This window comes from Myxocyprinus asiaticus, chromosome 16 (assembly GCF_019703515.2).
Source record: "Myxocyprinus asiaticus isolate MX2 ecotype Aquarium Trade chromosome 16, UBuf_Myxa_2, whole genome shotgun sequence".
Taxonomy (NCBI): domain Eukaryota; kingdom Metazoa; phylum Chordata; class Actinopteri; order Cypriniformes; family Catostomidae; genus Myxocyprinus; species Myxocyprinus asiaticus.
The window spans coordinates 42,879,014-42,906,166 of record NC_059359.1 but is presented as its reverse complement, the minus strand read 5'-3'; the positions used below and the strand labels follow the sequence as shown (position 1 = coordinate 42,906,166).

Here is a 27,153-nt window from a genome sequence, read left to right as displayed (position 1 = left end):
ATGATTTCCTACATATATTGCAAAATCACAATTCATGTCTTTAGGAGTTCAACTTTTTTAATGAGGAAAAATTACTGAGTGCAACTTTAAAATAAAATTGAAAAGGTAAAAATGAGTTTAAAAATGACCATATACACTTCTATATTCATATAAATTTTAACCGAAAATGCTGATCAACAAAACAATTCATAGACACATTATGCATCAACTACCCAATTACAAAAAAATAAAAATAGTGGTAAGGGACCCAGTTTATAATAATAATAACCTTACACTGCATTACTTTACTAAAGTATCCCAACGATGCCTAAAAGAAAAACAAAATGCTTGTGGATGTGTTTCACACACAGCGTTAAATTAAAATCATCTGTGCTCATGTGTTTCATGTCCTCATGATGTTATGCAGCACATGATGGGCAGTTTCACTCAAGTACTGGGACAGATCACTGTTGTTTGTGTTTCAAATACTTTTAGTGAGAGTTACATTTAGTAATGGATTTTAAAGCGGTGAAATTGCTTTTTTGTGTCATTTGTCTGGCGCAGGCAACCCTTGAGCAGAGCTCGACAAAGAAAACAAATGGAAAAAAAGGTAAAAAATTATTTCATTAAGACAAACACCAAACTTTCTTTGTTTAGCTTCTTATACACAGCCCATTTCTATAAGGTACTAAAAAATTTCTAAAAGTACAAATATTACATGTATTCTCTCAATTAATATATGGTCATAAAAGAATGAGCAAAGTGCCATTTAAAATAGTTTTTGTATTTGATGTCATTTACACGCCCACATGTTTCTTCTGGCTTTGTGGTGTGTTTTTGTGCATTGTGCAGTTGAGCATGTAAATTTAACATGAATAAAACTTAAGATGTTTCAAAATTAGTATAGAGAAGAACTATGGTAATTTTGAATGTTTTCTGTAGATCAGGTTTTTTGTAAATGAATGTTGTCAATTTAATAATTTTTTTATAGATGATGTGTAAATTGTGTTCTTATGTGCTGGTTTAAACATCAGAGTCTGCTAACAGTGCTGCTATTGAGGAGCTGAAGAAGCAGATAGAAGAGATTGTGCAGGATCTGAATCTGTTGAAGGAACAGCAAGCTTTGCAAACAGGTACTGAATCAAGCTCTGTCTCATATTTTACATATAGAGAATGGAAAATGTATTGCACAGTCATCACTGACCCAGATTAAAAATGTTCTAATTTCTTGTCCTTCATTTCTGTCCATCACCTTACCACTTAGTGGACTTCAATCAGATTTAAGGGCTCAGGATTTGGCTGGTTAGCAGTTAGGTAGATGGTATAACTACACCATCTGGACCCAAACAGCATCCTTCTCCATTACTGCCATTCACAAGTAGCCATGTATTCTGATGAAATCATATTTTTTGCTAGCAACTCACAGCAATGCTGAGAATGCAATGCATACTTGCATTGCATTATGAATTGCGCTCTAACACATGTCAGAACACAGTTACACATTGAGATTGCATAGCTAAAAGTGTCTGTTCACTCACTTGAGTAGACTGGACCTGAAGGTCTTAGTTCATGTCTAATGTTCACAAACATCGTGTCAAATAACACACTGACAAAAAGGGAAAGCAGCATATTGAATATACTAAATTAGTACACTTGAAATCTACTCAATACATTTATGTTTGAGATGTGAACATAATTATTGTATATTGCATAAAGTCCAAGTGATATTCAACACAGTCATCAAAAAGTGATATGGTCACATTGCTGACAAATGTTTAAATAGATTCAGACTTGTAATGGATGATGTTCACTCAACATGATTTTTACTGCTTGCTCAATTAACTTATTTAAAATGAGCTAATGCAACATAATTCTTTAGCATTTGGTCTCAACTTAATTTTGATTGTGTACAATCCATGTTCACTCAATCCAGTTGTGTTGAGACTATGTGAATAATATTTGTTGCATCAATGTATTGCTGAAACCGAGCAGGGGATTTCCAGTTCCCAGCATGCTTTGTATTGGAATGGATTGGGAAAGTACATTTTAAAATTAAATGTATTTTTAATGTATTTCTACGCAAAATGAAATGCTTTTCTCATGAAACAAATACTGAGTGATCATCAGTATAATGACTGATTGGGGATCTGTAAACTCTCAGCAGCACTATGTGTTTGTTGCTAGCCAGGAAAAAACTGCAAGGTTTAATAGAGTTATTTAAACAGATCAAATATAAGTTAGGTTAACTCAATTCATTTAGGTTTTCTCTACACAAAATATTTGAGTAGAGCCTACATTTTAATTTCATTTATAAAAGAAATTCATTTTCATTGTGTGGAACCAATGTCCACAATTGAATCAAGCTAAACCGACAATACATCAGTGCATATGGTGACTGTTTGACTAAGGTCTAAAGATTTTTGTGCCTTGAAAACATTTTCTCACTCGTATGATATATGGTGAATGAGATTTGTGGAATTTAATGTTATCTGTTAGGTGTTAGTCACAGGTCATAATCAAAAGACCGTATCCGTGTGAGTTGTGCAGGGTAGTGACCTTGGCCTGCCCAGCTTGATCTCATTATTATACATAGCTATTCGTAGGTAACATTTAAATGTATGTTTGCATAGGCACTGACACATACAACATGGATGTATTGACAGTATCTAACGTTAACATTTTTACATATTTACATCTTAAGAAATGTTAAATATTTATGAATCCTGTATATTATAAATACATTTGTATAGTTACATTTGAATTTTTTTATGGATATTTCAGATCCCTTAACCCTACACTTAAACCTAACCATAACCATTTCTTAATGATATACATAAAAACATTAATAAGAAGAAAAATTGAATCACAATAGTTTATTCAGAAAAATAGCTTTAGCTTTGTGTGAGGTCTGAGAAATAACTCATAATTTGATATTTAATAATATTTTCAGCCAATTTATGATATTCAATATATATCTCGATAATTATGTATTTTCTCTGAAATGGCTTAAACATTTAATCAGAGGAACCATTATTTCAACTAAACAGCAATTTTAGTCAAGTAGATTCAAAATGTTTAATGCATGGTCAAAATCTTGTTAAAAATAATAAAGGCATGTTTTCCAGTTTTTCACTAAATAAATAAACAATTATATTTATTATAGTATATATGTGGGAAACAGTCAAATGTATTATTACAATATAATACTGAATAAGTATTACTATTATTTTAAAGATAAGATTTGTTTTATACTACAAGTCATCAAGTCATTTTTATTTGTATAGCGCCTTTCACAACACACATCGTTTCAAAGCAGCTTTACAGAAAATCATGCATAAACAGAAAATGAAACTGTATTATCTATAAAGTCTTAGAGTAATCACTGTGTAGTTTAATCAAATATGATTGTGAACTGTGTTTAAAAATAAGTAATGAAATAATAATTGTATTAATAACCCCAGTGAGCAAGCTGAAGGTGACTGAGGCAAGGAACACAAAACTCCATAAGATGTTGGTTAATGGAGAAAAATAACCTTGGGAGAAACCAGGCTCACTGTGGGGGCCAGTTCCGCTCTGGCTAACATAATGAATATAATGCCAGTATTACTTATGTATAGTGCAAGTCATGGTTTAATTACTACAGTAATGCATCTTTCTTCTGCTGAACACAAACGAAGATTTTTAGAATATTTTTAGATATCTCTGCTCTGTAGGTCCTCACAGTTAATGGTGACCAGAACTTTGAAGGTCCAAAAAGTAATCCATATGACTCCAGTAGATAAATCCATGTCTTCAGAAGTGATATGATAGGTGTGGATGAGAAACAGATCAATATTTAAGTCCTTTTTACTTTAAATTCTCCTCCCTGTCCAGTAGGTGGTGATATGCACGAAGAATATGAATTGCCAAAAACAAAAGAAGAAGAAGAAGAATGTGAAAGTGAAGATTTATAGCAAAAAGGACTTAAATATTAATCTGTTTCTCCCTGCAGCTAACCACCTTCAACTGGTTTAAGCTGGGGTTTTTTTTAAAGCTTTGTGGTCCTAAAAAGTATTTTCGTTTTGCCATTTTTCTCTCCAGTTTGCCTGAAAGGCATCAAGATCCCCGGCAAATGTTTTCTTGCCAACACGATGAAGATGACCTTTCACGCAGCCAACGATGATTGCATAGCAAAAGGTGGGACACTTAGCAGCCCTCTTTCTGGTGATGAGAATGACCAGCTGTACGCATATGTCCGCCAGACCATCGGGCCAGAAGGGCACATCTGGTTGGGCATCAATGACATTTCCACAGAGGGGGAATGGACAGACAAGACCGGCTCCACCATACGCTTCAAGAACTGGGAATCAGAGATCACCCACCAACCTGATGGCGGCCGAAGTCAGAACTGTGCCATCCTCTCCACCACAGCCAATGGAAAGTGGTTTGATGAGGACTGCCGTGATGCCAAGGCCTCCGTCTGCCAGTTCAACATTGTCTGAGCTCCTTGCTGTTATTGCAGCAATGGGAGGACCAATTCCCTATTAATACCCATGGTTTTGAAATGAAATGCTCAACAAACACAAACAGATGTGGTGTTTGGGTCTCCTCCATATACCTTCGGCAGTGTCGTGTAGTTCACATACTGCTTTTTGTAGCTGCATTTGCTAGAGTTCAAAATTCAAATCTTCCTATCCGTCTAGTGTATGGGTTAAAAAAAATTTTTTTTAAAAATTGGAAAGCTGTGGTAGAGCGAAACAACTGTCTGTGGTCCAACCAGCTTAATTTAGTTTTTATTTTATTTTAGAACCACATGACAAAATGCAATGGGCAAATTATTGTCCATTTTCAATGAATACATCTCTAAATCCATCTTGCAAATATGCTCAAATGAATGTTTTTACACAAAGAGTTGTGTTGTGGTGTTTGATCTGTAGTGAGTAATGAATGAATGAATACCCCATTTGCCCAGTTGTGATGTTGGAAGGCTGTTCCAACATCAAAGATGGCGGAAGGCAACTCTGCAGTAGACGGAAGTGCATGACTTTGAGAAGTTATTTCAATTTTTCATGCCGAATTTCAATAATATTAAGGCGTTAAGTATGATATAGCTTATAATCAAATAAAAAGCTAATGACTTATGCTAATGACCCTCTGCAGTCTGATTGACAAAAACTAATAATTATTTGTTAGTTACTGTTATGGATGAGAGAGGCCCAGCCAGTAAATAAAATATAATATACTCATCTTGGGCAAAACTTTTGAAATCTGACTCTGAGTGATGCAAATTGATGTGGTAGTCAGTCCTCCTAACAAGTGTATTCATGCATGTGTGTGTATAAATTACTATAAATGTATGTTCAATTTAATGTTTGTTTAACATAAATATGTTTAAACTATTGTTATGGTAGTAAAACCAAGGTTATTTTTTTGTAAGGGAATGCCAAAATAAATAAATACATAACTTTCAGGTTATATTATTAAATTTAGCAATCAGAATGCAATAAAAATATTTTCTTCTTTAAGTAGCTTCAATGTAGTTACCTACTTTTTGTAAGTGACTTCTAGTGTAGCTAATTAATTTTTATTAAAAAGAGTAGCTTGACTGTAGTATAACTACTTTAAGTTGTGAGTAGCCTGTAGCTTCCCCAACACTAACTCTACATAGGCAGCATCTCACAAGTAGTGCTACTTTCGTGATAGCGCCAGGAGACTCAACTTACAATTGATTCCAACAGAGTTTATTGTTAGCATGATGCTAACCTTATGACACAATAGTCTCATAATCACAAACATACACAGCACACAAATATAGGATGGAATAGCCTATTATAATAGTTTTTATTAAAAAACAATATTTAAACTACAGTATATTCCACAATATATTTTGGCATTTTATGAAACTCACTTAGCACTTTATTAGGTACACCTGTACACCTACTTATTCAAGCGATTATATCATCAGCCAATTGTGTGGCAGCAGTGCAATGCGTAAAATCATGCAGACAGAGGTCAGGAGCTTCATTTAATGTTCACATCAACCATCAGAATGGGGAAAAAATGTGATCTCAGTCATTTGGACCGTGGCATAATTGTTGGTGCCAGATGGGCTGGTTTGAGTATTTTTGTAACTGCTGATCTCCTGGGATTTTCATGCACAAAAGTCTTTAGAATTTACTCAGAATGGTGCCAAAAACAAAAAAACATCCAGTGAGTGGCAGTTTTGGTTGACGGAAACACCTTGTTGATGAGAGAAGTCAACAGAGAATGACCAGACTGGTCATTGTAATTTTATTTTATATAGTAAGTGCATTTTGCAATTACTGTTAAAAAAAAAAAAAAAAAAAGTATAGTAATCACAACTTACAGTAGTACAGTGAATATATTGTACACTGTAAGTACTGCAAGTAATACAGAAGCCTACTGAATGTCTGTATATTCAGCACTTGCATACTGTAAAAATACAGAAGTCCAACTGCAAAACCCCAATAGAACAAAGAACACTAAATGAAAAACACATTTACAGTACACTCACTCAAAAATGTTGTGCAACTGCAAAATCAATGAGAGATTCATTCTGCCTCAGCATCACATTTTCACATCATTAGAAACAAGTGTGAACAATTTTGACAACTGTGTTGTAGTTGTGTTTAACTTTTGCTGCCGTGTTTACCGTTTTGCAACACAAGTGTGAAATGTGTTTTAGTGAGTGAGAATGTGTTTAGAGTTCTGCAAAAAGAGTGATTGATTCGACAGATGGGTTTAGGCCACTGAGCATTTAGTTCAGAGAATGGGGTTTAGTGTTTTAGTAATTCAGAAAAACTGTAATACAGAATTCTTCGCAATGTTTGTTCACAATATCAAGTAAATGGCTGTAAACCATTGAGTCCCTTATTTCAGCATACTCGTGTTCTTCTTCCATTTCTGGTGTCCTGGAGACATCATGGAGGCCTGGAAGGATGGCATGCTCACTGGGTTTGCAGATAGAACCTGGAGGAGCCTTTTTTCTCTTCTTTTTCCTGCTCAACATTGAAAGAGGTAATGTGTTTGAAATCAGATTTTACGCTAAATTGGGTTCTCAGTGAACCTTAACGTTTTTTTTTTAAACTCTAACCTGAGAACAAAACAGATTATTGATAAAAGAATTCTTACAATGCTCAGTATGATGCCCAAATGTTTGCCTGAAAGCATGATAATAAATGTTGTTTAATATAGTTAACTTAATGAGACATTTCAACCAAAAATGATAGTAGAACATCACAAAACTAGTTTTAACAAAACAATTACTGGACCCACTCTATATTAGGTGTCTTGAACTACTATGCATTTAATCATTTGATACAATGTACTTATTATGTACATATGTGTTGTTTCATTGTACTTACATTTAAATTACCTGCATTTAAAAACATTTGTAGTTACAATGTTAACCTTACCCCTAATCCTAAACCTAACCCAAACCTTAAACCTAATCTAACCTCTAACCTCTACTTTTAATGCTACCCCTAAACCTAGCCGTACCTCAACCTCAATAGCAGCCAATGTGAATCTTATGAGAATTTTGCAGAACAATATGTATTCACACAATAAGTACATTGTACTGTATGTATTTTATGTTAGTACATAGTAGTTAAAGACACCTAATATAAAATGGGACAAAATTATTTCTTATTTGAGAAGGACTTTTATTTGAAACCTAAGGAAGTGCAATGGGTACACCCCTAGCACCAAATTATGCTAATCTGTTTATGGGCAAGTTTGAACTAGACTTTATTTATTACAATAACGCATTTACTTCATACAGTATATTAAATATTGGACACAATATATTGATGATTTTTTCATGATATGGGCTGATTATGAAAAATTATTCACAAGCATTTACTACTTTCATTAACTCTAGAGTGCCTTCTATCAAATTCACAATTGATAAAAATGTTGAAACAATTTTGGAAGTGAAGCTACAGTATCTCTATCAGAAACCAATGGATAAAAATAAAAATTTGACAGCAGAAAGTTACTATCCAACTCCTCTTAAATTTTCTTATTTATTCACCAACTACATAGATTTTTTTTTTTTTTTTTTAAATCTAGTAGTACAGTTATATGGGTTATGTGTAATAAAATGCATTCATGTTGGTCAGGTTTAATATAAAATTTGATAGAAATTTCTATATGGAGATTTGTTTGCCTTTTTGACTCTTTTGGCGGCATTTCACCTGGGAACAGCATCGAAACGTACACGCAGCAAAGTTTTGGGGAAAATATTTATGCATACTCGCGTTTTTCTCATGAGATCAGGTTGGGAAAAGGTTCATGGCAAGTTAGGGCACTCTCACTTGTTTTATTCACCAGTGTGATCTGCATCATTGCCTTGAATATTCCTGATTCACAATTAGATTTGTTGAAGAAGAAACTTTCTGTGATCTTCAGATTAGCCACATCAGCAAATATCTCCTTTTTGGTGCAGTACACTGTTGTCTGAGAGCAAATGGGCTGCACTGTGATGCCAACATGCACCTTATCACATTTGGGTTTGCCGACATTTAATTTCAGATTGCTCTTAATCTATGGCTCCAAGTTAACAATCCAGGAGACAATATGAAATGGCTCCATTCCAGATGGCCAGCCTGGTGCCGCCAGCAAGGTTGGATCATTTTCTCTGGGTGCAAAAGTGAAAATGTAGTTATCTGTATGTTGAAGAGGGGATGGCAAACACTTGATAACTGTCATGGATTTCGATATCAAGCCTCTGACATTTGTAAGTAAGGCAGTTACTGCAATCCTGGATTCACGGATCTGGATTTTCTGAATGGGTCCCTGTGGACAAAACTGCCCAACAGTGACATAATGACTAAAATGGCATACATTTTGGAGGATGTTGCTGTTAAATGTATGTTCAGGAAGGGAGTGACATAGACTGTCTGTAGAGGATTGTAACCCACAGTACTGTTCTCTGGGCCATGAAGGTGCCAGGTAATCGTCTTCACAACTCCAGGGATACGCTTGTGGAAGCAATTGAATTTTAGACTGAATACAGTGGATGCTCAGTTTCTCCACTCTTTACATTCTGTTAATAAAGAAGCACAAAGTAATTTGGTGAATAAAGATATATTTATTAATGCATTTTGGAAGATTCTTGAGTGAAATTTAAAAAAAGTATTCACATTAAACTGTACTTAAGTGGGATCACGTGACGCCATGCGAGGATTGGACGTGTGAATGACGAGCTCTGTGCACTTTGCTAGTTTTATTACTTTTAATGTCATAAACTGGTGAGATTTGATACACTCTGTTCCATAACTGATCTAGGAGGACAATATGTCAAAGAATTCAAAATCCTCAGGCTCTGGAGATATTAAAAGACACTTATATGCTCAAGCTGACGCATCCGAACAGGCCCCAAGCCAGGGAACTGACGTAGTTGGAGAAGTGCGGGAATTGCGGCGAGAGATGCTGAACATATCGGCAATGCTAATGAAGGTCGTTGCTGACTTAGAGGATCTTGCTGTGATACGTCAATCGATCACTGCCATGGAGGCGAAATTCACTGAGATGGTTACAAGAGTGGGGGATGTCGATAAATGGATTGATTATCTGGAGTCATCAGAGAGGGAATTATCTGCTAACCCACTAGCGACCAAGGTGGATTTGGAACATATCTGGGAGAAGTTGGAGAACTTGGAAAACCGTAGTTGGTGGAATAATGTCCGTATTGTTGGTGTTCCCGAGGGAGAGGAGGGACATGATATGTTGAAATTTCTGGATGGGATCTTATCGAGTCTGCTCGACATAGCAGGCCATAAGCTGGAAATCGAGCAAGCTCACAGGGTTCCGGCTCAGCGATCCACTGAGGGAGACATGCCCCGATCCATTCTGGCCAAAAATCTCTGAGATCATCCGATAAAGATCTCGTGTTAAGTGAGGCAAGGAGTAAAGGAAATCTTTCTTGGAAAGCCCACAGCATTTTCTTGTTCCCAGACTTTGCAAATTCGACAAGAGTGATCGATTCAAGGAATGCAAGAAAATTTACATCAACGGAAGGACGTTTTTACATTGATATTCCCAGCCAAATTGAGAATAGATGCTAAAGATGGCCGTAAAACATTGACATGCCCGCAGCAAGCAATGTCCTTCATAAAGTCAATGAAGTGAATAAGTTACCTTGCTGTACTCATTTTGCAACCATGTGTGGACCTGGCTCACTGAGCATTTGCTTGACTGTTTGAAGAATCTGTGCGCCTTTTTTGTGCTGGTTCCGCCTAGTGACTGGAGCTTATTTCGTGGAAAATTACATGCAAAGTCTCTGGGTGAGTAACTCAGTTGTTTGAACTCACGTTGCAGCCGAGAGGACTGGCTCACTGAACATTAATTTGACTGTTTGAACAGCCTGCATGTTTCGGACAGTTTGTGGATTAATCTACACACTCCTTGTGTTTATTCCGCCTATGGCTGGAGTTTGGTTTATAGATTATCTTTTGCTGTGTAATTTTGTCTCACAAAACTTGTATAGAAGTACCGGATTTGAGCAATCTGACGGCAAAGTGTCGCGGAGGTTCTCATAGGCATACATGGACTGTTTGAGTTTGGAGGGATGGACGCCAGTTGGCGCTGTCGTGCACGGGGTTAATGCACACGTTTTTTGTTTTTCTGTTTTTTGTTTTGTTTTGGGAGATGTTCGAATTTTGAATGATACTCTATTGTTGGAATGTGGTCTTTATAATCCTGTTTTTGACACACGATTAATTTTTTCTTACATGTCAAAATGTCAAATGTTAATATGAGTGGATTGTCTCCTTCCACGTGGAATGTGAATGGGTTGGGGCACCCCATAAAAAGAAGGAAGGTTATTTCTCTTCTTAAGCGTAAGAAATATGATATAGTATTTCTTCAAGAAACACATCTTTCTCCGCAGGAAGCTGAAAAATTTGGGAAGATATGGGGTGCAAAAGTGTGCAAGCCCCCTTGAGCAACATTGACACTTCACAGGATGTGTAAAAATCTTGGTCTTACAGATATTTGGAGACTTTTGAACCCATCTGGTAGGGACTATATATTTTTTTCATCAGTCCATAAGATTTACTCTAGAATAGATTTTTTTTTTTTATATATCTAAGTCCCTCATTTCATCTGTTGTTGATTGCTCAACTGGAAACATTTTAGTCTCAGATAATGCCTGGTGTTTTTAGAAATGTTGCCACATAGGGAGAAAAATAAATCATATAGTTGCCACTTTAATGTATCCCTTTTGCAAAATCCTGAATTCCAACAAATGTTAAAGACTGAAACAGTCTTCGTGGCTTGGGAGGCACTTAAAGAGGTTCTTAGGGGTCAGATCATACAATATGCCTCATTCACCAAAAAATCTATAGCACAAGAACTCATGGAATTGGAAGGGAATATTAAAAGTGCTGAGGCAGAGTTGAAGCGCCGAATGTCGTCTAATGGCCTCAGGGAATTGACCCGATTAAAATACAGATATAATACTATTTGGTGGAGTTTTGGCTATTCAGGGCAAGACAGTCATACTTTATGTCAGGAAACAAAGCAGGGAAGCTTCTGGCTGGATATATAAAACAGAGAGAGTCTTTTTCAACCATTCCCTCAGTGAAATATGCTGGTGGTGAAATATTTACCTCGGCCATTGATATTAATAATTATTTTAAAGAATTCTATCTTGATATTTATAGTTCCACGTCTTTGTCTACTGATGAGGATATTCAAAACTTTGTGGAACAATTAAAACTTCCTAAACTGATGACTGAGCAAAAAAATCCTCTTGATTCTGAGATAAACTTAGAGGAGCTTGACGAGGTAATTAAGGCCTTGCCTACAGGCAAGGCTTCAGGGCCAGATGGCTTTGCCACTGAATTTGTTATATCTTATGCTACGGAACTGGGTCCACTTTTGATAGAAGTTTATAAGGAATTGTTAAAGAATGGAAAGCTTCCGCCAGCCATGACACAAGCCCAGATCAGTCTGATTCTTAAAAAGGACAAAGATCCAAGTGAGTGTAAGAGTTACCGTCCAATTTCCCTGATCCAGCTAGACATTTGTAACACAACTTCACAGAAGAAGGGAAGGAGAACACAGGGAAGCAGGTTTTCCAGGCTCAGGTAAGACTTTTAATCGGCCACTTCAATGCTTTAAACTTTACAAACTCATCAGCTTCACAGGCATGTAGACTTTTAAACACATTAGCTTCACAAACACAACAGTTTAAATGCAGCATCTTCAGGACCACCGTAGCCTTCCTTGTGCCAGACTCTCTCTCTCTCTGCTGGTGGCGTGGCTACTTATATAGAGTTAATTGGTCTAAATCTGAAGCTTTGGCTCTGACAGCATACTGCCCGGTAACAGCTTTTCAGCCGTGCACCTTCCAGTGGCCCAAACAGGGCATTAAGTAATTGGGTGTAGCAAATTTGTGTGATTTAGTTAGAGTTCAATTTGACCCTTTAATAAAAAGGTTTCGAGTGATGTGGGCAGGTGGGCTTCATTACATTTATCTATGATTGGGAAGGTTAATGTTATTAAAATGAATTGTATTCCAAAATTCAACTACCTGCTACAATCTCTCCCTATAGATGGGAATAGCATACACCCCCCTAAAACAGCAGATACTCTGGGAGTGATGATTACTGCTTTTGGAAAAGGTCATGAGGCATCAGTGTATTACTCCCTGCTAATTCAGAGTCTGGAAGATGGAGCTTCAACTTCTCTCAAGAGATTATGGGAGAAAGATTTAAACTTGGTATTGGAGGAGGGAGTGTGGGCTAGGATTCTAAAAAACATCAAGTCTCTTTGGCTCTGACAGCATACTGCCCGGTAACAGCTTTTCTAAAAAACATCAAGTCTACATCTAGAGATGCAAGGGTGTGCCTTATGCAATTTAAGATTTTACATTGATTCTATTGGACCCCCTCTAGATTGTATAAGCTTGGTCTTAAAGACACACCCACCTGCTGGCGATGCCAGTCAGAAGATGGGGACACAGCCCATATTTTTTGGTGGTGTGTTAAGATCCAAGAATTTTGGTTGAAGGTTCAGAGTTTTGTGTTTGATGTATTGGGCACTCAAATTTAGTTTTGCCCCAGACTCTGTATTTTAGGTGATGGGGCAGTCATTAATTTGGGGGATAAATACATAAAAAATTAGGTCCTAGCCAGTGTTATGATTGGCAAAAAAATCATTCTTAGGGGTTGGAAGTCGGCTGGAGCGCCCTCGTTTCAAGAGTGGTATACAGAGATAGGCAGGATGGCGGCATTTGAGGGAATGTCGTATAGAAATCTAGGTATTATGGATTTTGAGGGTTGTGAGATTTGTAGTTTTAATTGTATGATTTAATTTTTTTTATTCTTAAGTGTTTCCTCTTGTCTGTTTTTTTATTTTTATTATTATAATTATTATTATAATTATTATTTTGTATTTGTATGTGTGTATACTTTCATTTTGTATTGGACCACTGGATGGTTGTAGTGTGTGTGTGTGTGTGTGTGTGTGTGTGTGTGTGTGTGTGTGTGTGTGTGGGGAGTGGGGGGGGTGTTCAGAGGGAGGGATATAAGTTGATATAATTGGATTCTGTGTATGTATGTTCTGTTTCTTCAATCCTGTGTTTTTTTAATCAATAAAATGTTAATATCAAAAACTGTACTTAAGTATTAAAAAAGAAAAAAGTAACATTTTGCCATCCATGTCTAGGCATCCCTTGTTCTGCGACATTCATACACTGTGTTTATTTTCTATATTTGAAGTCCCACAGAAACATCTACACCTACAGTATATACACCTATAATGCAAAGTGTTTGGTTCTTGTAGAGGCTTTCCTATAAGGCTATACGCAAGGACGGTAGAGGTGTTCTTTACGCATAGAATGGATTTAAACCGGGCCTTCCCCATCTGCTTGTCCACCCAAAGCATGGGATATCAAGACCTCATTCATCCTTCAGGAAGTCATGACAGAACCAGAAGGTGCCGCCAAGTTTAGGAACTATTACAATTACACCCAAATCGAGCATCCTCTGAGTCCTTCCTCTACAGCCTGTCGGCGAGCTTGAGGAATTCTGAAGGGCAACTGTTGAATGACTACTATGGGAGGAATCTGGATGTTGTGTTGGATAAAATAGGACCGGCCAGGAGTATCTGAAAACATATCAGAAAATATCTGAATAAGGTGGGTGATTTCCATTTTCTGGATGGGAGTGAGTTGATCTCCTAGGTCAACTAGCATGGGGTCCGCAGCAGTCCTGGCAGAGATATGCAGGGCCGGCTCGACCCATCTCTTAATAATGGGCAGTGGGACCACTTTTCTTTGCCCCTCCTGGTCATTATGCAATAGAAGAGGCTATTTTGGATGATGAGATGTAGAGAGTGTTTGAGACTTTTGTCTTCCCACTGTTCCCTTGCAAAGGACTCTTTTTCCAAAATCTGTTGAAAAAGATCAGAGTAAGTTATTTTCTCTCAACTCACCCTCTCTCTCTGCATTAGTGGCTTACAGGACTGACTGAGGGTTACTGTGTGCTCAGATCAACATGATTGGCAGCCATTGGACTTTGTTGACTATTACTTTGATTCAGAATTGATTAAGCTAATTTCTGATTTTTCAAATGCAACAGCACTGGATACAACTTGTTTGTTTGACAATGCAGAGAGAGAACATTGAGAAATCATTGTAATAAACAATTTGATACACCAAGCTGAATTTCTATAGCTTGGTTTTAATTAAACATTCCAAAATATTGACCCGCTGTCATAAGAGGACATGCATTTTTAGGCAAACTATTTGCAGTTCTAAGAAATTGCTTTGTTTGCATGGTTATCAGGTGCTCCTAGTTACAAATCATAAAGGAAAATGGAAAATGCAAACAGCAATCTCATCTGGGTCTCAGGAGGTTAAAAAGTATCCATTTGTGTTCACTGGAAGAAAGTCACACAGGCTTTGAATGACATGAGGGTGAGTAAATAATGACACTGTTCCTATAAGTCAACAAATACATATGAAAAACTAATAAATGTCAAGTGCAAGCTGTTACCTTTGAATGAACTTTAGTGTGTATGCTGCTTCCTCTTGGTATTGCATATAGAAGATGTAGTACGTAGAAAAAAAGGCAGCAAGCCCTGCGACAAAAGTTGGCTGCATACCTTCACAGATGATGTGTCCTTTATGCAATGTCCAGGTCTGACAATGTCAGCTCTGACAATGTCTCATGTCTCATCTCATGTCTACCGAGATCTCTGCAAGGAACAAGAAGGACCAACATCCCCCCACCCCCACCCCCCACCCACAAATGTAAATTTTCATCATTTACTTATTCATTACCATTCATTTTTATTGCATCTTTCTTTTTAAAAGTGAATGGTAACTGATAACTGCTGCCAGTCCCTCGAAAGAAAATTATATAGGTTTGAGGCAACAAGAAGGTGAGTAAACGATGACATAATTTTCATTTTTATAGTGGTCTATCTCTTGAAGAACACAGACCTTTGTTTTAATGAAACAAATTGATACTAGCTTCTCTCATTTGATGTACTTACCAAGCATTATCAACCAAGGCATCACTGTCAGGTTACACATGGTCTCAAGGTCGACAGGAGTGGCAGACGTCTAATGGTAACAGCCTGATCTCATGAAAGTATTATAAAATAAAAAATGCACAGTTGTTATAGCACCTCTATTGTTAATCCACCAGGAAACTGTGGCGAAACGTAGAATGTGTAACGTAAAACTCAGTTTGCAAGTATAACTAAAGTTCAGCCATGTAACTCTATGTAGAACAAGCTGATAGGTACTTTGAACTTGTTATCTGTTAGCCAATCAGCTCATTCATATGTGACATGTTAAGCCAGTCGGCTTGCATGGTGTAAGCTGATTGGTTTTTTGACATGTTATCGGGTAGCCAATGAACTTGTGTCTCTCTCTTGTCCAACATTTAAATAGCCCAGTTTTGCAGATAAGCCGGTTTCACTGAAGCATGCTGCAACAGTTTTTCTCTGAAAATGCTCAGGTGGATTCTGGGGCTTTTTCTTCTATAAGCTTGCACAGTAAGGTCTGCTTTTATCCATGACACATAGAAGCATGTCTTTAACCCTCCTATGGTACTGAAAAATGGCTCCTCCATTTGGTATTTGTGGTCTTTTTTGACCGGAAGGGTCAGACGTGTAACCGTTTTTTTTTTTTTTTTTTTTTTTTTTTTTAATGATGATAATGATTCCATTTCTTCTTCCCTAAAGTAAGAACAATATAATTATGCATTTCTTTTGGGATTTTAAGCTATTTTGATTTAATTTATATATACATTTCTAAATGTTACCATTACTTTAGTACAAATGTACAAATAAGCAAATTTTTTTTTTTTTTTTTTTTTTTTTTAATTCAGAACCTACACTTCTGTAAGTTGAAACATGAAGAAAATATGAAAATGTGACATAAATTGGAAGCAGATTGCTGCTATCTGGTGAACAAAATATAAATAACATGACTTGAAAACCCTGTCATGCCAGTAACAGCTAGTAGATGTCTGTAGCCACCTACTGTGTAGTCTGATAGCTTCTTGTAACCTAATTTTATATTTTATCACAAGATATGGATTTGGATATATATTTAGACATTATCAAACTATAATTTGTCAAAGTTTAGCATTTTAAATTGATCTGAAGTGGCAGTTTTTACAGTTAATGTCATTATGCTTGCAATCAAACCTGACCATGGCGTTACAAAGTGAAGACACAGAATAAGCATTTTTCTACCAATAATTTAAGACATACAAATTTAATAACTCAATTTAAAATTGTAATAACTCAAAGTAAATGCATAATAATGCCAAGAAATTGAACATCAAGAAACAGAAATTAACTGCAAAATTCTAAAAATTCAATTAGAGTATAAAACAGAAAAATCAGAGTAAACATTTTGCAATTTATATAGTAAACATTTATTTTGCAAACATGTGTGTGTGTGTGTGTCTCACCCTGTAATTTCTGTCTGTTCTTGTTCTGCATTGTGGCTGATTTATTGATTGTACTTGACAAATAAAAAAATTACTCTGTTTTTTGGTGTTTCCTAATCATTTTCAATGATCTGTCAATTTTGACTGTGAATACCAAAGGTGTCGCTTTTTTTTTTACCACTTAGCCTTATCAAATCAAGCCCAAGTTATATATATATATATATATATATATATATATATATATATATATATATATATTCAGATGGCAAATGGAGGAAAAGTCGCCAAGTCTTGTACTGCTCAGATAAAGGAAATAATTTTTATTAAATTAGGAAAATTTTGTTTAGTAAAAAATGACAGAAATAGGAGGGTTAACAAGGTATGCCTTAGCCAAATCTGGCCTGACACACATAGCTATCTTAGGTCTTTAGTTTAAATAAATCCAAGCATAGCTAGGCTAAGTAACTAGTGAGTCAGGTCATTTGACATTTAAGCCTTTCGCCAAAGCACACCTAGCTAGCATACACTTGGTGCAGATGGCTCTTCGGTGCAGCAGCAGTACACAAGTCTTGCCGATAGATCTGCTAGGTTGAGGGGGTTATGTTTTGTGTATATGTGTTATGCATTGTGCAGCTTCCCTGCTTATTTGGGGGATTGTATGTATGTCTGTTTATTTGCAGCAGCATGTCCTACATGCTCGATACAGCATGTCTTGCGTTTAGTATAATTGTGCTGCAGCAGCAGTAGCATGTCCACATGCTTAACTCAGTATGTCTGTGAATGTTATAGCAGTGGCAAGTCTCCGTACTTGCTCTGCTGCAGCAGCAGCAGCAGCATAACAGATCTAGTCCACCAAGATCAATATCCTATAAATATGTCACACCCACATTAGCATGCAAAATTTTTCCAAGAGTTGAAATGATTGAAATGCAGTTATAGTAGCATTCATTCTGAGACTATGTTGCATGGTAAAGATAACAATTTGAGACGACAGACAGAAGCTGCAAATAAAAAGTTCAATGTGCTGATTGTTGTTGATATTCTATAGAGAGAATAGGCCTATTCTACTCTTAACAGGTGTTCATACATAAAACAAATAAATACAGTGAATATGAAGGAAAACTTACATTTTGTTGCAGGTTGAGTCCTTGTTGGCTTTCTGTGAAGTGAGCCATTATAAGTTAAACCAAATATTGTGATGACTTAATACCCTCATCAAGCGAAAGGACTGACTGATATGGAAAAGTAGGGTAAAAAGTGACTAACTTTTGTAGTTATCTAGCTAGCGATGCCACGTGTCTCGAAAAAAAATCTTTCATAGAATGAGTGAGACAAATGTGGTGCATGTTCCAATGTCGTGCCGCTAAAATAGTACTGCGTACTTATAGTACTGCGGTCAAGTCAGCCATGGTTTGAATATGCACATTAAAATTGTAACCACAAAAGATAAACATTTTTTAATTGATTTTGTTGTTGCTCGTCCCCAACTCATATTTAACTCAATTTTACTCAGATAACATTTAGGAAAATGTGCATGCTAAATAAAACTTTAGCTTGTTTACCGGATGGCATGTGTGATTCGACGGCAGCAAACCCAGAGTATCCATGTACAGTAATTAGACCGAATTAGCTCATTTACTCCTTGTGCCACAAGGTCATAAACTGCTCATTAACCCCTTTGCCTGATTAAAGTACACTAGCCTGTCATCTTAATAACGTTAAAGAGGGTTTATTGGATGTTTAAAAGGTAATATGTAGAAGTAATAGATAACTTACAAAATAAAAGATTAATTGTGAATAAACGTACAAAAAATGCACACAGAAAAAAACGGTATAAAACAGTTAAATAACAGTGACATACTGTTACTGGTCACCGCACAACTAGAATCCTACAAAGCATTTTTTAGAAATAGCATCTTACTGCTATTACAAGAAAACAGCTTAGTAAATGTATAAGTAAATTTACAGGATTTCTTTATGCACAGATGTTCAGTGTACAGTGGTGAGATTTATTAAAGGTGGCAGAGAAGAATACTTTGCCATATTATAAAATGTCTGTTTAGAGTTTTCAGTTGTTTTTCTGCCTTTTTCTTTTTCTAGGGAATTTTGAAACTGCTCATGGTACAAATATGTTGTAAAAGTATAAATAAGCTGTCTGTTTTTCGCACACAAAAATCAATATTTTCATAAAAATCTTGGTTGGACACTTGAAAATTCTTAGTTTAACAATAGAAAATGTTAAATATCTCAGTCTGCAGCACTCAAAAGTAATACTAATTCCATCAAGGACTCTCTTTCTTAACACTTACAGTCTGATTTCATAGTTCCCTTCCTCATTGTTTTCAATGGGAGTCTGCAGTGAGCCAGATTTATTTGAATGTCCCTGTACACAGAGCTCACTGTGGTCTTTAGTGTTGGGGTCTCCACCTTTTTCTTCTCTCAGGCAAGGGCGGACCACTCTGAGGGCCACTCTCATCCATAGTGGGTTCTTTACACAATGTTTTCCCGCATCTTTGAGTAGATGGGAATATACCAGAGTGTCGTCTATGTATACGCAGGTATTAGGATCCTCCTCCTCTGGTGTTTCGGGGACACCATGGCCCGGAAGAATGGGATGCAGTTTCGAACTGTAGATGGACAGTGTGAAACAGTGTTTCATGTTCCTGCTCAACATTGAAAGAGGTACAATATTGTGTTTAAAATGAGATATTTGTCTACATTGGTTCCTCAATGGGTGATTTTCATGAAACCTGTCAAGAAAATGACCTGGTCCTAATTTATTCCAAACACTCACCTGAGAACAAAACAGATCACAGTTGTTATAATCTCTACCAACTGAATTCCCACAATACTCAGAAAACCAGGACTGCTTAAAGACCTGATATAAATTCATAGATAAGTAATGTTTCAGGTGTAATACAAGTAGAACTTTTTTGACTGCATTTATGGCATGATGTGAAAATAATATTGACGTATCCCTCTTTTTCTAAAGGAAAAAATCACATTCAGTAAGGCACATTAAATGAAGGTAAACGGGCCCAATACACAAAACATTACAGGGGTCATGACATATTCTTTTTGATTATTATTCATAATATGATCATTTTCCGCACTGTCTCTGGCCCTCTGTCTGAAACGCTCTGCTTAGGCCTCAGTGTCTCCTTTAAACCTCAATGTAAATGCCCTCTGTTAGGATTGGCTAACATTGTGCAGCCCCTCGAATACAGCCAAATATATCTGAAACTCAAATCGGAAGAGAATGAACAAGCTCCACAACATGACAGGGTTTACACATAACGCACATCCAACATACTGCATCCGAATGTATCAAACTGTTCACTCAAGCACAGCAGCACCATAAACTATAATATTAAACAGTCATTACACATGAAACATTCATAATATAATTGTTTACTACAGTTTTGCGGTCGGGTTCAATAAGGTTTTTAACAGCCCCATCTTTCAAAAACAGTTCCTTTGCAAAGCTTGAATCATATTATGACTGGTACACCAGCAAAAAAGAAGAAAATCTGAGAGCAAGTGCACCGAGAGATTTGCAAGTGCACAGGACACGCTTTATGCATGCACACGCACATTCTGAGCAAGAGCAGAAGGAATATGAGAGCACAGGAGATTTGCAAGTGCACAGCACATATTTTGAGTGCACACTCTTACTCTCTGAGTGCAAGAATCGGGATTTTACAAGAGAGCAGTGTATATTTAAGAGCACGAGTCCAGTTTTGTGTGAGAGCGTAGGAAATCCTTGTGCGAGCATTTTTTTATAGTATGTTTTTTATATAGTATAATGAACTCTTACATGTCAAAAGATTAAGGAAATTGTATTCATCATGTCATGACCCCTTCAAAATACACATTTGTGGCAGGGCAGAGGGCGGGCCGGGTCATGATTCAGCACACTCGGCCCCTAATTGGCTGATTAGCCCGAGAGGGATAAAGGCCGACTGGAGATGGCAGTGTGGCAGAGAGAGAGTTACGGACAGCTGTCTGACACCTGTGTGTGTTTGTGCTTTTGTTTTAGTTAATCATTAAAAATTATTTATATTATCAAGCCAGGTCTTGCCTCCTCCTTTCCTTCTACCCTGTTACACTGGTGCCGAAACCCGGGAAGGAGGAGGGATGCGCCGTAGTAGAGTTCTCGCCGCTACCATCCACCCCAAAGGAGCAGCCACAGCCATCCGCCAGAGGAGCCCGGCCGCCTGGAAGTGGAGGAACGGCCGCCAACCGCGAGAGGAGGAGGGGCTCCCAACCAACTGCCTGGAGCGGTTACCACTGCCAGGGGTGGGGGAGACCCCTACCGTCCACCAAAAATGCAGCGGGGCTTTCCATCCGCCAGGGGCCAGAGGACTGCCTCCGATCCACTTGGGGAGGCACGGCTGTCATCCACTATAGGGTGGAGGAGTGGCCGAGGACCGGACTATGGCATATCAGAGAACCGGCAAGTAAATTATAATTTTTTTCTCTCTCTCTCCTCTCTCTCTCCCACTGCTGCTCCGTGTTGGCCTTTTCCCTCTCTTTTTAAATGTCTTGTTAATTTGGCACAGTCGCCGTTACGGCGTGTAGGTGCCACCTTTTTTTGTTTCCCTCCCCTTGTCCCCTCCCCTGATCCAGGTAGACGGGGATGACCTGCCGGCAGACAGGGCGCAAGGCACGGGGGATGTATGTCATGCTGGGGGCTCCCCGGCCTGAAAGAATGGGGGAGGAATGTGGCAGGGTGGAGGGCGGGGCCGGGTCATGATTCCGCACACCTGGCCCCTAATTGGGCTGATTAGCCCAAGAGGGATAAAGGCTGACTGGAGACGGCAGTGCGGCAGAGAGAGAGTTACGGACAGCTGTCTGACACCTGTGTGTGTTTGTGCTTTTATTTTAGTTAATCATTAAATATTATTTATATTATCAAGCTGGTTCTCGCCTCCTCCTTTCCTTCTTCCCTGTTACAACATTGTTTTAAAAGTATAACCTTAAACCTTAAACAAAATACATGTTAACATGAATGTGATAAAATCGCTTACTAACCTTGTCTGTTTAAAGTTATTTTAACTTCATTGTCATGATGACGTAACACCAGTGAACCCTGTGGCCTAAATCCTGGTAACTTTGGCACGATATAAAGGAAACCAAAAAGAGAGTGGACAAACAAGGTTACTCCGGTCCAGTTATGGACTGTGGTCCACGGTGTTTACTACAAAAGTTCACTCTCATATCTGTGCTGACCCGGAACCACTGTCATGTTCGAGAGTGATTTTTAATTTTCTGCTGTAATGCGATCTGATGCATGAGGAATTTATTGGGTGGAAGCATTCCTTCTGATGAATAATGTGGAGAAATGCCAAGAACACGTATTTGTAGACACGTACTCTCTAACCAATCACAAACTTAGACTTTACACATACAATTCACATTTTGTTACATTGCTTCAACTTAAACCGGAAGAACAAAATGGCTAAAAAAAAGTAACCACTTTACCCTTAGTATTAAACATGAGGTCTATCATTGTTTCAATGATGTGCAACATGTACATAACTGTTAGTGTCTCAAGAAATGTGTTTTGGTATTTCTTGACCCTTCCCTTAAACTCTGGTGCATTTTTGGGCTGCTACCCACAATTTTTCACACTCAAATTTAAAAGCTCACCATTCACACATACTGTGGACTAATTGCAAAAATGTGGTCTTATTTTTTTCAGAAATCCCCATTAATAATAATAATAATAATAAAACTCAAATTATTCATAAATAATATTGTATGTGTTAATAATCTTATGATAAACAGAATGTAAAAAAAAAAAAAGAATTTGTTGTCCTAAATTTGTAAACATGTAATTCTGGTTCTGTTCCCTCAACCTCACTTTGAAATTTTTTTTTCTTCTCTATCACATTCCATCACAATATACAGATCTGAATTCTAGGTGGTGCTCTAACGCATTTTAGCCCTCTAACGCAAAGATGTGCTCATCCGCAGAGCTTGTGAGTGAAAGGTTTGCCACTTCAATATACTATGTATAGTAATCCTCAACCAAGAGGTATGGTTTCCCCTTCAGGACAAACAGATCTGTTCCCAGCTTCTGCCAGGGTCTCTCAGGAAGCTCTGTTGAAATCAAAGGCTCAGTGTGATTAGTGCACTCTTTGATACATCTTTTGCAGTTCAGTACCAGCTCATTCAACTGCTGGCTCAATCCTGGCCACCACACACTTTGCCGTGCACGTTTCCTGCATTTAACCACTCCTTGATGACCCACATGCAGTTTTGTGAGAACATCATTCCTTAAGGCAGAGGGAATAACGAGTCTCATACCTTTCAGAAGGAGGCCGTCATGGATCGTGAGGAAAGCTCGCTCCGCCCAATAGAGCTTCTCCGGGCCAGAGCATCGGCTGGACTCCTTCCTGACACATTTTCATTATGCTGGAGCACACACTATCTGTTTTTAGATGTTCCTTCAGGCTGTCTAAATAGGATGCACTTGTTGGGAGGTGCTCCATGAAACTGTCCACATAAATGTTCAAAATCAAATCAAATCAATTCCCTTTATTGTCACTCAACCATATACACAAGTGCAACAGTGGGTGAAAGTCTTGGGTGCAGTTCCAAGCAACATAGCAGTCATGACAGTGATGAGACATATACCAATTTACAATAAACATCAGATTTACACAACACAATTTACATATCTAATATACACATATTTACACACAACACAACATACAAATAATAATATACAATGTACAATATACAATACACACAATATAGAACACACATATACAATAAAAAAATAGAATAGTATATATACAATAAAAATAGTATATATAAAATATACAGTAGGTCGTATTGTGCTGTATTGATATTCAGGCTGTCGGTTGATAGTCAGTTGCCAGTGTGTTGTTAAGAGAGAATATAATTTATGACAGTCCAGTGCAAGATTAATAAAGTGCATTGCTGATGTATTTTGATCGTGAGAGATCAAGAGTTAAAAAGTCTGATTGCTTGGGGGAAGAAGCTGTCATGTAGTTGGCTGGTGCGGGTCCTGATGCTGCAATACCGCCTGCCTGATGGTAGCAGTGAGAGCAGCCCATGGCTCATTTGCTGATGATAGGGGTCAGAGCAACAGGACGGCAGTCATTTAAGCAAGTGATTTTGGATTGCTTTGGTACAGGCACAATGGTGGACATTTTAAAGCATGTGGGGACTACAGACAAAGAGAGGGAAAGGTTGAAAATGTCCGTAAAAACACCAGCCAGTTGGTTCGTGCACGCTTTGATGACGCAGCCCGGAATGCCATCTGGACCTGCGGCTTTACGGATATTATCAGAAGGATTGGGTGACATCTGCTACAGAGACGGAGCGTGAACTAACCTCTGTAGCTTCGGCCGCGAGAGCTCTCTCTCTCTCCGGTGTTATTTCCCTTGAAACGAGCATAAAAAGTATTTAGCTCATCCGGGAGAGAGGCAGCAGTGTTCACGGCGGAGTTTTTATTCCCTTTGAAGTCCGTGATGATATTAATTCCCTGCCACATGCTTCTAGAGTCGGTGGTATTGAACTGTCCTTCGATCTTGTCCCTGTACTGGCATTTGGCTGCTCTGATAGTTTTGTGAAGGGCATAACTGGCTTGTTTATGCTCCTCCGTGTTCCCAGAATTAAAAGCAGAGGTCCGCGCATTAAGTGCCGTATGAACATCGCTATTAATCCATGGATTCTGGTTAGGGTAGATCCGTATTGTTTTGGTTGGTACAACATCCTTTATGCACTTCCTGATGAAACACGTTACGCTTTCAGTGTAGACCTCGATGTCATCATCAGAGGCAGGCTGGAACATCTCCCAGTCCACGTGATCAAAACAGTCTTGTAGCATAGAGTCTGATTGGTCCGACCAGCACTGGATCATTCTGAGGGCAGGTGCTTACTGATTCAGTTTCTGCCTGTAAGTGGGCAGAAGCAGAATGGAAGAGTGGTCCAATTTGCCAAATGGTGGGCAGGGGAGGGATTTGTAGCCATCCCTTGGGATGTTTGTACTTTCCATGAGCTCATCGTTGGTCCTATCTTTGTCAGCAAGTGTGTTTGTCAGTGGCGTGCATGACCGGGTGTCTGCTGTCCATAGGCTTTTCCCCGGGACATGAGAAATCTGGTACGAATAATGCATAAGTCTCATCCTAAATCGTTGGATGCGGGGAGGTAAGGCGTCCAATTCTTGGGCACCCAGAAGGCTCAGAAGCGGTTTATGATCAGTCTCCATTTCAAAATGTTGGCCTATTAGAAAGTCACGAAATCTCTCACATGCACAGGTGAGGCCGAGGGCCTCTTTCTCTACCTGAGCGTATCTCTGCTCAAACGGTGTGAAAGACCACGATGCATAGGCAACAGGCCTCCAATCTTCGGCCCCTTTTTGCAGCAGGACTGCCCCCAAGCCAAATGAAGATGCATCTGCAGACACTTTGGTTGCCTTGTTTGAGTCATATAAGGCCAGCACCAGTGGGGATGACAGGTCTTCTTTCAAGTCATTGAAAGCTTTGACTTGAGCATGCCCCCAAATCCAGCAGTTCTTCTTTGACAGAAGGTCTCTGAGGGGTTTGTCTTTCTCTGCCAGCCGCGGAATGAATTTGCCATGCTGATTGACCATTCAAAGAAAGCTCCTGAGCTCGCAGATGTTGGCTGGCTCTGGCATGTTTTTGACCACCACTGTCTTTGCTGGGTCTGGTTGCACCCCCGCATCTGAGATGATGTGCCCTAGAAACTTCACTGCACACTGTGACAAGGCAAACTTCTCAATGTTGAAGGTAATGCCAGCTCTCTCCATCCTTTGTAGCATGGCATGAAGATGCACATCATGTCTTCCTGAGAATGACCCCACACCAGCACGTCATCCATATGACAGACTACACCATCCAGGCCCTCTGTAACTTCAGTGACCATCCGGTTTTGGAAGTGCTTGGGTGCTGATACTATACCAAAGGATAAATGATTGAATAAATAGCACCCAAACAGTTTGATGAAAGTCGTGAGCTTTGTGGACTCTTCAGCTAAAGGGATTTGCCAAAAGCCCATGTTAGTGCCCAATTTGCTAAAAACATTTACTCCTGCGAGCAGTCCAAGGGTCTGCTCGACAGAGGGAAGCATGAATTTCTCCCTGCACACCGACTCGTTGAGCTTTGTGTGGTCAACACCAATACGTGGGTCACCGGTCTTTTTAGGCACCACCACAATGCCTGAGCACCACTCTGTGGGTTCTTCCACCCTGCTTATAACTCTAATACGCTCCATGCGTTGGAGTTCATTCTTGACTTTAGGCAAGAGCGATAGGGGGATAAGCCATGGAGTTTTCAGCAAGAATGGAACTGCCCCAGGACTCAGCTTGGTAGTGTATGGCTGCTGTATAAATCCAAGCCCACTGCATAACTTTGGATAGCAATCCTTAAGATTCTGAATGTTTATGCTATCAACACGGGTAACCAGGCCTAGTTTGGTAATGGCAGGTCTGCCCAACAGTGCTGAATGCAGCCTCTTGAAAACATAAACTTCCCAGCACATATTTTTCTCCTTTCTGTAGCAGTATGTTTGTGACTCCTATCAAATTTAATGATGTACATCCTGGTCCCAGTTAGGACCCAGTTTTTCATATGCTTATTCTCCAAATTAATAACTGCCCCATCTCCTAGGATACAGAGTCTGGGGCAGAATAAAATTTGAGAGGCCAAAACCTCGCACATAAAACTCTGAATCCTCAACCAGAACTCTTGAATCTTAACACATCCCCAAAAGACATGGGTTGTGTCTCGATCTTCTGATTGACATTGCCATCAAGTGGGTGTGTCTTTAAGACCAAGCCTATGCAATCTAGAGGGGGTCCAATATGTATTTAAAATCTTAAATTGCATAAGGCGAACCCATGCATCTCTAGAAGCAGATTTGACATTTTTTTAGAATCCTAGCCCACACTCCCTCCTCCAATACCAAGTTTAGATCTTTCTCCCATAATCTCTTAAGAGAAGCTGAAGTTCTGTCCCCCAGACTCTGAATTAGCAGGGAGTAAGACACCGTAACACATGCCTCATGACCTTTTCCAAAAGCAGTAATCACCACTCCCAGAGTATCTGCCACTTTAGGGGGGTGTAAACCGCTCCCAAAAACAGTACAGAGCAGGTGGCGCAACTGTAAATATTTATTGAACTGACATCTGGGAATCCCAAAAAGTTGAACCAAATTTTGAAAGGATCTCAACACTCCACTCTCATATAGGTCACCG

General features: G+C 38.5%; 1 protein-coding gene and 1 pseudogene across 1 annotated transcript; one reads left to right on the top strand and one right to left on the bottom strand.

Moving 5' to 3' along the window:
- The first annotated feature begins 422 nt into the window (after positions 1-422).
- On the top strand, positions 423-5,100 carry LOC127454425 (tetranectin-like). Its single transcript, XM_051721618.1, has 3 exons — positions 423-589; positions 1,014-1,112; positions 4,060-5,100. Exons 1-3 carry the CDS (start codon positions 493-495, stop codon positions 4,458-4,460), a joined length of 597 nt encoding a protein of 198 aa, XP_051577578.1. The 5' UTR covers positions 423-492; the 3' UTR covers positions 4,461-5,100.
- Positions 5,101-8,247: 3,147 nt separating this feature from the next.
- On the bottom strand, positions 8,248-25,530 carry LOC127453805 (uncharacterized; annotated as a pseudogene).
- Positions 25,531-27,153: the final 1,623 nt, after the last annotated feature.

Bases quoted from the DNA above. Each gene is read 5' to 3' on its own strand.
- LOC127454425 (XM_051721618.1), top strand. From the start codon at position 493: ATGGATTTTAAAGCGGTGAAATTGCTTTTTTGTGTCATTTGTCTGGCG. The intron at 590-1,013 runs GTAAAAAATTAT...TTTAAACATCAG, and splicing joins GAAAACAAATGGAAAAAAAG to AGTCTGCTAACAGTGCTGCT. The intron at 1,113-4,059 runs GTACTGAATCAA...TTTTCTCTCCAG, and splicing joins ACAGCAAGCTTTGCAAACAG to TTTGCCTGAAAGGCATCAAG.